Source organism: Notothenia rossii (assembly GCF_949606895.1).
Source record: "Notothenia rossii genome assembly, chromosome: 8".
NCBI lineage: Eukaryota > Metazoa > Chordata > Actinopteri > Perciformes > Nototheniidae > Notothenia > Notothenia rossii.
The window spans coordinates 38,866,186-38,884,286 of NC_136906.1; the positions used below are offsets into that span (position 1 = coordinate 38,866,186).

The following is an 18,101-nucleotide window of genomic DNA, read 5'->3' on the forward strand; positions in this document are numbered from 1 at the left end:
CACACACTACTGAAAACATCTGGCCTTGCACACACACTACTGAAATCCTCTCACATTCACTACTGAACACCTCACACACACACACACACACACACACACACACACACACACACACACACACACACACACACACACACACACACACACACACACACACACACACACACACAACTGAAAACAGGGCCGTTTCTTCCTATAGGTGGACTATGCGGGGGCCACTAGGGGGCCCCCGAGCTGAAAAGTATTTTTTTTTTTATTCATCCGAAAAACAAAAAAAGTTTAATTCATACACACAAAGATGAACAAAATTAGTAGAAGCGGGAGGGCTGAAGCATAGCTTGTGGAAAGTAGCCCTCCTGTGCATCATCCTAATACAGCGGCATTATTGCGTCAAAAACATATAGAAATGAAGGAATACAAAGAAATAAAGAAAACAGGAGAAAAAATGTAATAAAAGTTAGGGCAGGAACACAATAAATGCATATATATATATATATATGCATTTATGTATATACGAAAACTAGATATAGGGTCATTTTCTGCACATGTCAATAGCAGTTTCAACTATATTTTTTGGAAATTATGATACTATATATACATAGGTACACATGTACTTGGCAAATGAATACTAATAATAATAATATATGCATAATTGCATATAAAGATTGTGAACACTTATTTTCAAGTGACTTTTTTTACATTGATATGTTAACGCTGTGGTTTGGAACTGCTTTTGAATGTTATTAGGCATTTTCTTATGGAAAATGTTGTGCATAATCAGTACTGTTTTAAGCTGTACTATCTCAACACATTTGAATAGATTGAGTTTTTTTTAAAATGGGAGTTGTGTGTTCATATTTACCAACACCACAGACCATTCGTAATTCTTTTTTTTGGGATGTTATTATTTTTTGTAGATTTGTTGAGTACGTGTTTCCCCATATTTCGGAGCAGTAGTAAAGGTAAGGGATAAATAGACTGTTATAAAGAGTATATTTTCTTCTAGAATGTTCTTAGTATGATACAAAATACCTATTGATTTTGACAGTTTAGTCTGTACAGAATTTATATGGTGCTTCCAATTGAGTTTTTCGTCAACAAGCAGTCCTAAAAATGTAGATGCACTAACTTCTTCTATCTCTGTATTGCAAATCCGTATAATGCAGTCATTTCTACTCTCAGACTTTGTAATGAATAACATGTACTTTTTTTTGGCCACATTAAGGGATCATTTATTAACTGCAAACCAGTTACATAGTATTTTTAATTCTGCATTCACAATTTTAACAAGATCGCCAAGATTATGATGGGAGCAGAGAATTCAAAGTTCAGGTTCAGCCTCAATATATTTAGGGAGAATTAAAATGAGCCGTCTTTATTTGTAGACAGCCAAATCCTGTGTTCGCACTGGCGTTTTTATATGTACAAAAGTGGTGGGGCACAAAAAAAGTAGATGTCTATATTAGGGCCGGGACTCGATTAAAAAAATTAATCTAATTAATTACAGGCTTTGTAATTAATTAATCGCAATTAATCAAATTTTTAATCACATATAAATATTTGACCTGAGAACAGTGAGAAGCAATTTTTTTCACATGGATTTTAGTATACCATTGAATAATGACTGAATACATAAGCTTAAGCAACAAAACATTGTTTATTTTTTTCAAGATGGTACTTAACCAAGACCTACAGAAAAGTGCAATTTTTGCCATAAAGTGTAGCAATAGCATATTTAGGAATATAGTACATTTCAGAGATTCAGGTAGCCTATAGGTAGGTAGACCTTCTGTAAACTATAACACTTTGTTTTTAAAGTAAAACACAATACTTTCAAGTACATTCAGAACATTGGAAACCCTGACTATTAGAAAACATCTCTCTGTTGCTTCAGAGGCCATAACAGACTTTATTGATTTACCAACAGTTGATTTAAAAAATCTAATACATTTCAGTCCAACTGTCTCAATAACCTTGGCCAAAACAATAAACAGTTCAACATAAAGTGCCAGTTGCACCAAGAACATAATAAATAGTTCAACATAAAGTGTACTGTACCATTTAAAATAAAATAAAAAAAGTGCCAGTGATTGACCTCAATCCCTCCTATTCTTCCAATATCCTGATGAAAAATAAAATCTCTGTTGCATAGGCCACTGTTTGATCAACGCGAATTGGGTGTGGGTCCTTGTACTCCGAGTCGGCTAACGTCCACGCTAGCTTCCACGCTAGCTGCTATAGGTTTTGCATTGAGGGGATACTTGAGGCTTGATGTGCTGCGGTGATATGCAAATTCCTTTTTGCATAATTTGCAAACAACCGTGCTCTTATCGACGCTTCCATCCGTCCGTTTTTTAAAACAAAATGTCCCATCCACGGGGCCAACCAAAGCGGTCTCATCAGCTTCTTTGTTCATGTTTGACTATTGTTCACTGTGGTTTGTTGTTCTCTGAAGTCACGAACGTTAGTTGGTGCTCCAGTATAATCGGTACCCCTGAAACTCAGCCAGTGAGAAACGTTCCGCGGTGCAAAAATAAGTGCGATTAAAATGCGTTAATTTTTATAACGCGTTAATTTTTGTGTAATTAATTAATCTTAATTAACGCGTTAAAGTCCCGGCCCTAATTACAATATTAATGTCTCTGAAATGTAATGAGTTACACTACTTTAGTTACTTTTTAGTTACTTTCACCAAAATAACCGCAAAAGAATAGCTAGGTATTTTAAATGCTAAAATGTAGTTTAGTGCAGCTCATTATGCATCCAGTGAAGGGCAATGTGGTATAGCATAACAACTGTGTAGGCCCTTAAGGCTACTAACAACTTGTATTACACGGCTTAGTTGAATACTCGATTCTGATTGTAAATTCTTAACATGTGACACGTTGTTAATACAGCAGTACAGACCGCTGTCAAGGACTATAATGAAGGTTAACATATTGTAAATCAAGGCACATATTATTTAAACCATGCTCATGGTTTGAAATGGCAAACATTGAAAGGCAAAAGTATTATTAAAACCATGTAGCCTACTACATCATCACCTTGGTCCTGTTAGAAATTAAAATCAATGTTTTGATGGTATAATGTAGCTTAAACATACCGTCAGTTTAAACGCTCTTTTATACTGAAAAACCAGAAATTCTTGTGCACAAGCAGTTAAGCTTTTATTCTGAAAATCCTTCATCTACGGTTAGCATGTAGCATGTGGCTAATATACGATTTCCTAAAGAGGTGAATTGAGAAGCGAAATGACTTGGTGTGGTGAAAACCGAAACCTACTGATTTAACACTACAACGATAGATGTCGAGATACTACCATGTTGAATATTAAATGAAAGTACAGTTTATTTGAATACATTATTGTTTACAGACGAGAGTAGCAAGTGGCAACATCCGGAATGACCGGAAACCAAACGAGCCGAGAAGTATTGTTTAGAGTATTGATTACAGCGTTTAGAATGTGTTAAATGAAAAGTGATGAAAGATAATATGAGGAGAAACGGCGTGTTAAGCATATATTGAATGTGAAAAGAACCTATCCTCTGTTTAAATGCAATAACGGACATTGGAGACGAGGTGAGCCGGCTGGCGGGGAGGAGCCAGCAGAGGATATATATAGCAGCGCCGGAGGAGAGATCCGCTGTCTTCTTCTTGCTCAGGAGAACCAGATCACAGCTGTTTTCTGCCGGAACAATATTCTGTCTGTAACACTACCGCGCCTTTTTTAATTAAAGTATCCCATTTGAATCTTTTCAGAGACTCCATTTAGTCTCATTTTAAAGCTTCTCTCCTGGACGCGAGAATAAAGAACATATTTAACAGTCCCATCATATACGCTGGGAAGAGAATATTTACTGTGCTTGAAAACTGGTATCACATCATCATGTAAGGTTGACTTTGTGACTTGGAGAACATTTCAGCTGCAACATCAGCTCGTTGATAATAAGCTTGGGATATGAGATATTTTTGTAGCCATTCGTGGTGAAGGCATCTGTGCTATTGTATGCATTATTTTTGACTCAACATTTCTACAGGCATGTCACAATATGGTACTATTTTCACATGAATATTCTAGCCATTGTCTATTTTTATACCACAAGCTGCAAAATGACCGCCTTACCCCACTGTACAGGCGGGTAGTTGTTTAGATATACATGCACCTGCGGGCCGCAGAGGGGCGGCGTAGTTTCGGGCGACGAAGACTGCTGCTCCGGGGCCGGCGAGTCAGGCGGGAGTAAGCTAGTGTCCACAATGGAGGGTAACGTGATGTCCGCATCTGACCTGTTGCTACTGTCTGCAGTAGATGCAGTGTTGCTGGCGTTTAGTGATGGTTGCTTTAATAATTTGCGTATAAATGATTATCCACAGATCAGATGTGTGTCACTGCTGTGGAAGCACTTTGGAAATGATACACGCGCAGCGGAGCAGGTCACGCGCACCTGACACAATTTGTTGTTTGTATTTTTCGCTACGTTCTCTTTTTTGAATGGTTGCATAACGTTCAACTTCCCCGAAGATCTCGACGCGAAGCCTGAAGGGGAAACACCAGGTTTACTAATCTACCCGCACAATTTGTCCGGTGTCGGAATGTCTCGCTATGTTAGTACATTCTTAAAAAACAAAACACCATTTAATGTCGGGTTAAAATGTGTTGTAACTGCGTTACTAAGAATTGTAACGGGTAATATATTACCCACATTTCATTAGTAGCTAATGCGTTACATTACTTCGTTACAGCAAAAAGTAATATATTACTGTAACTGCGTTAGTTTTGTAACGCGTTACACCCAACACTGTTGATTAGTAAAGGTCTTGTTTTATGTTGATAAATGTTTTGGTAATACCATAGTCATCAATTGTTGAAAGAAGCCCCCCTTCTCCTGAAAAGGCTGAGAACACAGCCGGTGTGTGTGCTTGTCTTTGTCTGTGAAAGTTACCCCCCCTTCTCTCGAAGAGCAGCAGCCCGGAGTGTGTCTGCCTGTTCTTTCGTCTAAATGCCTGAAAGAAGGCTGCGGAGTGAGTTTAAAATAAGGAGTGAAAGATCGAGTGATCTGAAATTGGAGTGAATACATTGAAAATTAATAGATCAATGTGTGATTTGATGTAGTAGATATATTGAAATAAATAAGAAACTATAATTTGTTGTTTTTAGCATAGTTTTGTAGGATACAGACGTCACATTGTGGTTTTTATGAGGTTTTGAGAACTGATTGGTACCATTGCATTACATTGTGAATTTCATGGTATTTGTCATTAACTAAGGATTGTACTTAATTATATTTCAAGGAAAAAATTATATTACATACAGTAACGTTATTAAGGGAAAGTAAAAAGTGGTTCACTGAGTAGCCTATATGACGTTCATAGAAAGATTAATGTCTATAAAAATTAAATATAATAGTGGATTCCACCTAGATTAGACATAGACAGAGGAGAATTTGTTAGACATGAAATAACGAACTCAATGTAAGAAATATATATATTATAAATGTTATTGGGGAGTAGTATTTATCATACAATAGTGACTCTCATTTGATGGTTGTTTAAAGTAGGAAAACGCAAGCTATTCACCTCAATTGTATTTTTAGGTTATGAATAAAACAAAAAGTAGTAAGTGATAAGCAGAAGGGTTTTTGAACGCTTGTCAGTTAGAAGGGGTGACCGACAGGGGTGCTGTATGCCCGCTTCGGTTTTTAATGTCCGTCATCCAGGGACGTCGGAACTATTTTCTGGGGGGGGGGGTGCGGGATTTTTGCTGGGAGGGTCGGGGGGGAAACTCACACTATCAATGATTAACGAACTCGACACGTAGGCCTAATAGCCTAGGCCTATACATAACAGATATAGGCTACATAAACACACGCAGCATCTTAATTGTTACGAAAATGTATGAAACAAAATGAATTAATGAATTAATCAAGCCTTTATTAAGGAATATACTGTAGCCTAATAGGCGATAACATAGGCCTACAGCATTCAGAAAATCAACAGAATAATACAGCCTTTACGAACATAGGCCTAATGGAACATTCAGAAAAATAACGGTTTACTTTGCGCTCGTAAGGGCTTTTAAACTGTTCCAAAAGTAGACCTTCTCTCCGTTGTTCTGCTGATAAATTCTTTAAGCAGGGTCGAGACATCGCATTCATCGAGAAGGTCGCTATGCGCATTCATAATGGCCAAATGAGTGAGTCTCTCCTGCTTAATAGTATTGCGCAGCCACGTTTTCAACCTGCGCAACGCCGAGAACGAGCGCTCGGATGCCGCGACAGAAATGGGCAGAGCCAGACAGAGCTTTATGAGCCTCTCCGCTTCCGACAGCATGGAGCGGGATTGGGGCTGCAAGGTGTGCAGAATGGCCAATACATCCTGAATGGTTTTCACTTCTCGCCCCCTACACACGTCGCTCAGGATGTCCAGCTCAAGGCTTAGCTGCTCTCTTGAAAAGGAAGTCAGTTCCAGGGAACCCACATCCACTCGTTTCCCTTGGGCCGCCTGTAGAACTGCCTGCTCTCGCCCTGCAGCTACGCGGAGTCCTTCCTGGTCAAAGCGCCGCTCCACCTCTGTGCGCACCAAGTCCAGGGCCTCAAACAATTCCCTCTTCCACAGGCTTGGATATTCTTTAATAGTTAAATATAACAGTTAAACAACAACCAACAAATAGTTTCCATATGGGCTGCCTATTTAAGCTGGGTGGGTCAACCTTAAATTTTCAATTTAAATTCAAATTATGAATATGGTTTGTTATGAAAGTAGGCCTCTACGTTATTTAGTCAGTTGATACCGTTGTAATGAATTATTAATTGCAGGCTAATTTCGCAAATAAGCGTACATGGATGTAGTACATTATTATGAACTATGATATCGTTTTCTATGGATAGATCAAATCTGTCCACAAATGCTGGAGAGCACGCTCTGTGTGCGTATTTGTTGCATTCTTTCAACATTACAGACCGATGAGCTTTATGATTAATTTTAAAATACTGTTGGCATTATTTATTTATTTATTTAGGCCTATTTATTTACCCTCGTTCTCCAACTCCCGTTCCTCCTCCTCCGCTGTATGGCGAAAACGCGCTGGGGTCTTGCTGGTGCGCACTGGATGAGGAGGCTTCAAGTTGTAGCGCTCTGTGTATTGTTTGGTCTTGGCCACAAGGTCAGCGAAGGTGTCATCTTGTCTGAGTGTGTTCAGTCGCTGGCAAAGAAGTTTGGCAGCTTCCATTGATCCAAGGGCTGTGACTTTGGTGCCTTGCAGTGACCGAGCCATGGATTCACATGGCGTAAACATGGTAACGCAGGCAAACAAACCAAAGACTGTGCGCGTAGTGGTGCCCTTTTTGAGCAATCCTGCCACTTTGGCACGCGTCTCCCCCTTGACAATCCTGTCACTCTCCAAGGTCCTAAATGTCTGCAGCATCTCTCCATAGCATGCCAGCAACCGTGACAGTGCCACAACTCTGACGCACCACCGAGTTGGGCACAGGGCAAGCAGGTTGATCACTTCTCCACATCCAAAAAGAGACTGGTATAACGTTTTTCTCTTTGCTGAATCATTAATCACAACTGTGACTTCCCGAACAAAGTTCAGTGTATCGGCAACAAGGCGCACTTCTTTTGCCACTTCTTGCAACACTAAATCCAGAGAGTGGTTTGCGCAGTGGACAAACAAGGAGTCAGGACATGTTTCCTTTAATCTTGCCTGCACTCCCTTGAACCTCCCTGACATGTTGCTGGCTCCATCAAAACAGTAGCCTTTCAGCTTCTCCAGCGGCAGATTTAGCCGAACAAGGACATCTTTAATGCACAGAAAAAGCATCTCGGCGGTTGTGTCTGGAGCGTTGTAAAAGCCCAGAAAGAAATTCTGGACTTCAAGATTGTCATCTGCAAATTGTATACTGCATGAGAACTGTTCTTTTCCACTGACGTCGGTGGTCCCATCAGCAGTTAAGCCGAAAAAAGGACTTTCGGATGCTTTGGCTCCGATTTTCCTCTGGATGTCATGGGCAAACAGCTCCAGAACTTCATTCTGGATGCTGCCCGACATCCAATTGTCCCTCCTCTTCATCCAGTTTTGCAGGTCAGGATCAGCGCGTACCCTCTCGACCACTAGCTGCCACAACACCCCATCCCGATTTGCAGCTCCTCTCAGAGGGAGTCCCTGGCGCCCCAGGAATCTCACGCTGCTGAAAACGAGCTCCAGCATTTTCCGGGCTGTTATTTGTTCTTTAGCAGCAGCCTCAGACAAAAGCGCATTAATTGACGTAGTTTTCAATGCAGCCAATCTTTGAGTCGCATCTAAATGAATGCGTGTTTTCTCGTGGTCTCTGATTTTCTCCTTTGCTTTTCTCCAGTTTGAAAAGCCCGTATCTTTCAAAAACGGACTGTCAGCTTGTTCTGACCCGACCAACTTGCGCTTGACAGCTGACCTGCACACACCACACACAATGCCATCACTGACCGCGATGTATTCCAGCCACGGCCACTCTCTGAACCAGGCGGCCTTGCAGGAACGAGTGAAGTTCTCACCCAACTTCTTGGCAGGAAAATTGTAATCCTGTGGTGGTTTGCATGATATTGCCTCTTCTTGGCTAGCACCGGGTGCTGGTGGTGGCGCTGGGGAGGGAGGACGAGGCCGAGGGCCGCCGGGCCCTTCGGCTGCCTGCTGCTGCTGTCCGGTTGCTGGCACACAGCCTCTAGGTGTCTCTCTCGGACGTTTAGCTGGGTCGGGCGGATTTGTAAAAAAATCTGAAATTCGTTTTTGAGACATAGGCTAGTTCTAGCTGGCGTAGTTGAACTCAAATCATGTAGCCTATGCATATGCTAAAAACAAATGAGAGCCGCGAACACAGCAAACATAAAAAAAATTCCCGCTACTTTTTTTTTTTTTTTTTTACACATAGGCCAACGTCACAGTGAGCTGTCAGATGCAGTCTGCATAGCAACAGCTATGCCATGCCAGCCAGGCTGCTGTATTGAGCCAGGCAGGGTGCATATCACATCAAAAGATCTGTATTAAGAAATACATGTAAGTCAGACAAATTGAGTTTAAATTCAGAATCTTTATTTTTATTTTTTTAACGTAGGCTAATCCTGTGATTCCTGAGGCTGACGGGAGGGGGTGCTGCCGCACCCCCCGCACCCCTAGTTCCGACGTCTATGCCGTCATCACGTTAAAACAGAGGATTTGTGGCATTTTCAGTTCATTGCTTACTTCCACACGCCTTGTCCCCTCCTTGTCTCTTTCATGACTTTATTTAATGCATTAGAACGATTGTTATCGTAACTTTCCGTGTTTCTAGAGGTCAAACTCACTGTTCACATTACGGAGTATATTTCCGGAATGGCCTTTCAAAATAAAAGCCACAGGCCGCTGTTCACCAGAGATGCCTTCACAACAAAACAGTAATTAGCTTAACAATATATTTAACTTATATCACGTCGTTAAACATTGATTTTAATTCATTACAGTTTTCAAATACGGCGCGGAATGAATACAGTTATTTGTGTATTCTGTTACAACCTCACCATGCTTGTAACACAACTTAGATAAACAATTTGAAAGTGAATAGAATAACCAAGTAGATAAAAGATTAATCTATAGTGGTTAGGGAGAGTTTCCTTGTTTTGCTCATCTGACTTAGTACTGGAGTAAAGAGAATAGTGTTTTATGAGAACTGTCATCCTTCATGTTTTTGAAATAAATCATCAGTTGGTATGTTGATGTACTTTGATGTAGAAATGGATCAAGGTGGAGAATTAATACCTTTTGGGATTCAAATTTAAGTAGATTAGAGATGAATCTATAGTGGTTAAGGAGGGTGTCTTTGTTTTGCCTATTAACTTAGAACTGAAGTAATGAAGAATAGGTGGACTGCCACCGTTAGTTTGTGTTAACATTCACATGTTTCAGCATGCCTGACCATATACACTCAGCCGTTTTATTTTGTAACCCGCTGCGGGAGAGATTTAAGTTGAGTCTTTCTCTAGTAGCTGATTTGCTGCGATTACAGCAGCATTGGATAGTTGTGCGCCATCTTTGGGTTGTACTCTGAATCAGTGTGTTGGTAAGGTGTTGCTCACTGCAAACAGAAGAAGTGTGCAAAGAACGCATCTCTGAGGAGGTATTGACAGTTTGCTTGTGCCTCGTTGTCAAGGCAACAGCGGTGTGAAGAGGTACTGTGGTTTTGGGGGGATTTCTGCTGTACAGAGGACAACGTGTGTCTGCTAAGTGATTCCTTCCCTCATCCCAATGCCAGAAAGAGTTTCCTTGAAGCCCACTGACCAGGGTCGGTTCTAGATTTTTGGGGACCCTGCCACTGACTACAGCTAAAGAGGACAATTAATCATTGACTGTTCTCATTAGGACAAGATCAAGAGACAGGCTGGTCTCAGTCTGTTCAGACTCTGAAGAAATCATGCAATGATTTTACAGCATAACTGTGCAAGAGTTTATCAGAAGGTGGTGTAGAACAATATGCTTAGTGTTTAGGAAAGGAGGCTGATTGTTTAATGATGGTCTGGAATACTGAAAAGATTAAAAGTTTAATATCCTTGTTTGGCAAACAAGACATCTGATTATTATGTCACACATAATAATTTGTGGTCGTAATACCATTATTATCATGAACTAAACATACAAAGGGAAATAGTATCTGGTTAAAGATGAATGGAGTTGATATCCTAGAGAGGGTTAGTTATATTGTGAATAACTTTACAAGGTATTTACTAATGTATGTTGAAGAACAAATAACAAGAACACAAGTCCAATTTGGTTTTGTTTTTAGATTAAATTGTCCATTACCAAAACTGTTCAGCTTAGGTCTAGCTTTAGACTTTGATAGTAAAAGAATATTTAGGCTTATTTTTATATATCTGACATTTCTTAAATATGTTGGCAATTGAAGTATGATTTGAATTATTTGAAGTATTAAAGTAACGTGTTATGGCAGGAAAGTTAAATCTGGTATATTCATTTTAATGTCACCTTATATATATTCATGTGTGTTAAATTTGAAGGGACAAAGTATATGTTTCCTCCCCAATATATTGAGGTGAAGTCTTTGTGTTTAGAGAGGGATGTGAGCAGGGAACATCCTTGTTTGAGGATAGCTCCAAAACTCTGGAATGTTTCCCGTATAAAAGAAGAGGGTGCGTTACACATGCTTAGGGCAAATGTGTGTGTTTTCATTGCAGTAAATATATGTGCTGCATGATTACTGTTCAACTATACCTCTGTTTTTATTCTTTCACTAAATGCCTACAAACATTGTGGAGAAATTAGCTTAAACATGTTTTATTACTCTATATGAAATAGAAGCAGCTTTTATGACAGGGACGAGAAAGCTGGGGGAGGGGACATTCTTCTTAAGATTTTCAGCATGTCAATTATCAGGGAAATCTACTTTTTTTAAATAGATGTGTGTGGTTGATTACTTTGTATTAATAATAACAGTATGTGTAAAGGAAGCTGGAAATATGCAATGTGAAACCTTTTAATTGAAGTAAAGATGTGAACAATAGCTCAAATGGCTGGAAAGGCTGCAGGACAAATGAGTGTGTTCTCTATATTGGGCCTGTGTGAAGTTTGACCATTTGAAAAGCATCTCTAATACTGCTTAAGAGCATAGGTAATGTGTTCCTCGTTATTATTGATATGAAAGTGATTTACATGTATTACGTATATTTAGCCAACTATAACAACTATATCTTAAAACATACTTTTAACTTGTGTGTGGTAACCTGAGGGTGGGAAGATGGACACAGGAACAAAGAGCCATAAAGGGGATGTGTGTGTGCTGGCTGCAAGATGTGAAATAAGATAAGGAAACTTGTTGTTTAGAGCAGGTTCGTTCCAGACACCAAAAGGTGTCTGGTTTTCGTCAAACTGAAAGAGACTTTTTGTTTCCGGGTTTCTTCTGCTGTGTCGCGCAGTGTTTCCCACAGATCTGAAATATACTTGGGGGGTGGTGGTAGCGGGGGGGGGGGATGGGGGGTTGAGGTGACGTGCAACAACATTAACCTTTCTGTTGCTCGCTTGTTAGCAGACCATTCACACGATGGCAGAGCGAACAGGTACAGGCAGGGCCCATAATGATAGCCCTATAGTTTAAATCTACTACCCACACATAAACATATGGAAATGGGTTACTATTTTAAAAAAAAAAGTATTTATAAATGTATTTAGGAACCTATCCATGTGATTATAAGTGGGGGTCGACCTCAAATCCTCTAGGGGGGTCCGGGGGCATGCTCCCCCGGTAAGATTTTAATTTGAGTTAAATGCATCAATCTGGTGCTTTTTGAGGGGAAAATAAAGAGACTAGATCTATGGAAACACCTATATTAAACAGAACTGTATACATTTCAATAATCATAAAATCATGGCCATAACCAATAACATACCATTTCCAATATGAAAAAAACACTGAAACTTATAGTTATGAGTGTGTCTGTGCTCCTGAACCAGCCTCTCCTGTCTCTCTCCTCTCTCCTAGTTTTAGCTCTCAACAAGTTTTAAAAGTGTATCTTACCTTTTTTCACCTAGTTAACTTTTTATTTATTTATTCATGCATATTTTACTATCACATTACATGACATTTCATTTAGCTGACGCTTTTATCCAAAGCGACTTATTCTGACCGATTACAGAGACATTCTCCCTGGAGTAACTAAGGGCTAAGTGCCTTACTAAAGGGCAAACTAGAATGAACTCACAGCCTTCCGATCTTCAGCCCACCTCACTATCCATTAGACCAATCACTACCCTCTCAAATGGAAATATGTGTTTACATAAATGGTGACCACACCGTTTGAGACCCACTGAGAACTTAGACTAAGTTAACTATCTAAACACTTAGAGTCCTTTACCTCAACTGAGCTGAGGTTATCCCGAGCTTGAATGACACACAGAGACCAATCAAGGGCTTTGATTTATGATCTGTATGACAGTGGCCATGTCGGCAGGCCACAGGCCATCATGTAGACAGCCAGTCACCCTGTGTGAGGCAGGCCACTTAACAGGCCAGAAGGAGGCGAGATCAGAGCAAGGGAGCGAGGGATCATTGTCCACAAGTTAATCGATCGCAGATGGCGTCGTGGTCACGGACGAATAAAAAAAATAAAAATAATAATAATTATTATTTAAAAAAATTAAAATTAAAAATTAAAATACCTAAATGGGTCGCGAAATATACTTGGGCGGCCGTTAATATACCTGGGCGGCCCGCCCAAGTATAGTCTATGTGTGGGAAACCCTGCGCTGATTGGGTACGACAGGCCATGTGTTGGTCTCTCCCAATAAGATGACCTCTGGGGGAAAACATCCACACACCTCCTCCTGTGTTTTTAGTATGAAAGCCTGTGTTTTCCTTTGGTTCGCTCTCTTTTTCTTCAGACTGACCAGAGAGTAAGACAGGAGAAAGAGCAGGAAGTACTTCCTTTGTATTTGTATTGTTACTTTGTGTCATTAAAACAAGATTATTGTTTAACTTGCATTCTGGTGTTTCTTAATCCCTTCCTTTTTACGAATTTACCCAGCTTACCAAACGACACGCGGAGACGAGGTTGGTTTTAAACATCCTCCTAATCTCCAACAAGTGGTGACCCGACGTGTCTGAGTGGGGTGTTTCAGGGAAGAGACCACCAGCAGCAAGCGGATGAAGAAGTCCAGGGATAGCACCTCAGCCTTTTCTGACAACTAAAAACAGAGCTCTGTAAAATACAAGGTAAGCAGATACCAGTTAAACTCAAAATCTGTGATTTGACCCTATTCCACATTTTAGAAGTTGTCGGAAGAGTGTACACAGTGTTTTTAGGATAACAATACAAATACGTGTTTTAGTTGTAAAGTAGGATATTGAGTTCCTGCAGCCGGAAGGGTATTGAAGTCCCTGGCTTAAAAAGTGGAGATACAGAGTCCCCACAGCTATACTGTCTGGAGTAGTTAAATGGTAGTATTGATTCTCCATATAGGACTGACTAAAAATAACAAATCCAAAGCTCGAAGGAGCTGGAGGTGAGTTATTTATGTTATAAGTGATCCAAAGGAGAGTAACGCAAACTTCAGAAAGTCATTCTGAAGTGACCGGGCCTCACTTTATCCTTTGTTGTGTTGGGGTTGAATCTATAAAGCCAAACGTCACGATAAAGAGTTCTGTAAGCCTGGCTTACGACTCCATGTCAGCGTCACATCGTTGAAAGACGGTGTTGAAGCGCGCTGAGAGGCTTGCTAAACTTGTTGGAATAAGCATCGGACAATAAAAGCTGAATAGACTGTGCGGGGAATTTTTTCTGTGGATATTTACTAGTAACAAAGGGAGAAAGTCAGATAAAGATGCACAGTTTTAGCTTGCTGCTTCCAAAATAATTTCTCCCCTCAGTGAGGTGGAGCTCATTCCTGGTCGGGTGCCGCCATCTGGTGGCCAACAGGGTGTGGCACAGAAAAGACAGACTAGCGGTTCAAGTATTGCTTAATAGTATGGTTTGTTGGCTCCATCTGCTGGACGTATTTTGTAGTATTTCTTGCAATATTGCGTTACATTTGGATGGCGCTTTGATCCAAAACAACTCATAATAACTGCGTTTCACCAGGAACATACAATCAAAGAAGACAGGATCATTAAACTATAATCAGGTTTTATAGTGCCAAAACATTTCAAGTGCTACTCAACTGGCTTTCAATAAGCCAGTCCGCTGTTACTATATAAGTGCTTTATTGGTACTTTTCTGTTATTGTGTTTATACACTCAAACTATTTACACGTCTAGACAAAGGCAGGGCAGTTAAATAAATACAATAACTACATTAGGAGTGACGACAAGCATTGTCCAGTATATAACTAATTACTAGTGAACACACATTAACCTAGTCAGATAAATACACGCAAAGTCAATATGGAAGGGCAGTTCCAAAAGAGTGATTTAGAAGTCCCAATTCCCGGAAGTTTCCAAGAACAATGGGGACAGATTGAGGGATTGATTCTAAGTGGAACAAAACATGGAGACAAGAAGAAGGCTTGTGGCGACCTTAAGTTCCTCCATGATAAAATGATAAATGAAGATAGAGTGGGAGGAGATGAGACTCTAGGAAATTTAGGCTCAGCTCTGAATCTTTATGAGCGACAGCTTGTAAAGAAACTGGGAAACCTAAACGAGCAGAAGCCCGGATTATTTGGCCGTCAGAAATTAAAGGAAGAGAAAGAGGCGGTGGATAAATTGAGGAGGATTTGCCACAACGCAGAACTTGTCATGAAGGGGATAATTGTTGTTCTCCCCCCAGTCAAAAATCCGCCAGTCCTGGTAGCAGCCCAAACACAGAGGTGGGAGTTTCAACGCTCTAGTGACGTTGGCACTCTTCTGTTCCCCCAGGACATTAAGGAAACGTGCGTGCTGACACCACCACCCACAGATGACGACATACATCAATATGTTGCAAAACGCATCAGATTTTATAGGGATATGACTCAAGAGGACACCTCTGCCTCAGACAGGGGGAGACAAACTCTCAGCAGTGCTGTAAATGACGTGTGCACTGCACAAAAGGCTAGTTCAGGAGAGAGGTCTCAGACAGGAACTGTAGAGGATCAGTATGTCTCAATTCATTCTCCCCTGATTTATCCGGATTTATCCAGTATATCTACACAACCGCCTCCTTACTCTTCCCCTGTCCTAAACGCACCCCCCAGGTATAATCTACAGATGCCACTGACACCAGTGGGCTCTGGGTCAGACCAAGAAAAATCAAGTGTAAGGGGGGGTAACTTTAAAATGGTGGGTAATGTTTCGCTAACTCCTTTAAGGAAGACCTCCATTAAAAAGGGCGAGAGCAGCCCCACACCGGAACAATTGATCGCCATTGTAGAACAATGTGACGAGAGGGAGAGACAGGAGAAAGCACGGGCCGACGATGACAGAAAGCAACTGGAAGAGAGAGCAACTGATGAGAAAAGCAGAGATGATGGTAGTAAGGACAGTCAGGATAGTAAGGGGGACTATCACCAGGAAGCGGAAGAATTACTGAGACGGGAGAAGGAAGAAATAGAACGAGAAAGTCAGACCAGAATGAATAGAGAGCAAAAGGGTGGTAGCCAACAACGAACAGGTGGGGAATGGTATGGTGACAGTTCTCCCAATAATGAGGGCGGTTTGTGTGACGTGCCGTTCCAAGAACGGCAGGCACAAACAGGCCATTTCTCCACCAGCAAGGGAGGGGCATCGAGGAATGACAGTGGTGAGTGTTCCTCTGGAGCAGAACAGGTAGAGGTCGACGACAGGGTGTGCAAGAGCAAGGTTAAGCACATAAATATGACAGGAACAATCACTGAACTGACTGCTACACAGGTTCTTGCACTTTCCCGTATGAGTTTGAGATCCCAACACACCTCAGAAAACCCCACACCTCTTGCCTTTGTTGCTCCAGTATTACAAGCTCCTTTGGTGGCGCTCCCCAATGGGAATACCGCTTACCAGCCTTTCTCACTAGGAGATGTGCATGCACTGGTTGACAAAATGCCGCTACCTACTGAGGGAGGGAGACATTGGATGAGAAAGTTTGCTGATATGTCAGTAGGACAAACAATCTGCCTTGGAGATTTCAGGAGGATTTTAGCACAACAGACTTCCAGCCATGACGTAAAGAAAGTTGAGAAAAGATCAGGAACAGTAAGAATGACCGATAACCAGCCTATCTCTTCCAACAACATACACAGCTTGCTGAGCTTGGCAATGAGAGAACATTTCCCACAGACGGGAGGAGGTTACGGCTCACTATCTTTCACGTTCACACCTGGAGAGGCCGCAGCAACCATGTTGCTCAGGTCACGCCAACAATACATAGTGTCTACTGACAGTAGTCCAGAAAGTAGTGACCAACCTATGCAGATGTTCCGTAAAGCAATATTGGCAGCATTACCTGCCGAGATTAAAGCTCTTATGGAGGACAACCCAGAAGTGGATCTACTAACCACGCATACATGGGAGCGTCATTTGGGCCATCATTTAGGCAAATTTAACAAACAACTCGCAAAGAATAAAACCGAGGAAGAAGAGCTGAGAGTGCAACTACTTCGTACTCAGCTAGAAATAGCACGTAAAACAGTTCAAAGTGAGAAGAAAAGTGCCAAACAGCTGATTGTTCATCCTGTGGCGCCAGCAGAGCAGGCACCGGGGCCGCAAAACCCAAAAGGGGGTTTTCCCAACCAAGGTCCATTCTATAACCAGCCCCAATATGGCTACAATAATGGTTTTCAGCAACAGAGGGGCGGGTTCAGAGGCAGAGCTAGAGGTAGAGGAGGGTTTCAAACAGCTCCAGGAGTGTACCAATATCAGCAGAAGGTGTGCTTCATCTGTGGACAGGCCGACCACTGGTACAAGCAGTGCCCACAGGGAACCCCACCACAGGGAGGGCGGGGACAAGGGGGACAGAGAGGGCATGTACAAGGGTACAGAGCAGACATGCAGTATTTCCAGAAACCCCATGAGGCAGCCCCACAGGCCCAACACCAAGACCAGGGTCACGTTGCACCAAATGCGATGGCTGCTCCCTATGGCCAGTTTGTCCAGTACGAACAAGACTTTTACCCACCACAATGAGGTCGCCCAGGGAACTCTGAATGTACGGGCCTGGCGGATCCTTACATGAACATGACTGTAAAAAACGCAAAATTACCATTCCTTGTTGATTCAGGAGCTAGATATTCAACTATCAACTCCCCCGTTTTCAACACATCCAAGTCCAGTAATACAGTCTCAGTCATAGGGTTTTCGGGAGAAATAGAGCAAGTACCGCTCTCTACGCCATTAACCACCAGAATAGCGGGCCAGCTATTTTTTCATCAGTACATTCTGGCACCCCAAAGTCCGGCTAACCTCATGGGACGGGATGTTCTTATCAAAGCTAATGCCTCCATCCTCTGTTCCCCCGACGGACTAATACTATCATTCCCAGATGGCACTCGCCTCAATTGTTCACTATCAACCATAAAGTCAGCTTCTCAAATAATGTTGGCCCAATCCACTGCAGCAGAAGCAACTCAGTATGCCACTTATATACTGGGGGTTGCTCGACCGGCCCCAAGACAAGACACCGGGACTATTTTCCAT

General features: G+C 41.5%; 1 protein-coding gene across 1 annotated transcript; it reads right to left on the reverse strand.

The window, feature by feature from the left end:
* Positions 1-6,072: 6,072 nt before the first annotated feature.
* LOC307016190 (zinc finger MYM-type protein 1-like) lies at positions 6,073-8,206 on the reverse strand (the record flags this gene model as incomplete). Its single annotated transcript, XM_079645227.1, has 2 exons — positions 6,073-6,623; positions 7,030-8,206. The coding sequence occupies 2 exons, from the start codon at positions 8,204-8,206 to the stop codon at positions 6,073-6,075; spliced, it is 1,728 nt and encodes a 575-aa protein (XP_079501353.1).
* Between the last annotated feature and the right edge of the window lie 9,895 nt (positions 8,207-18,101).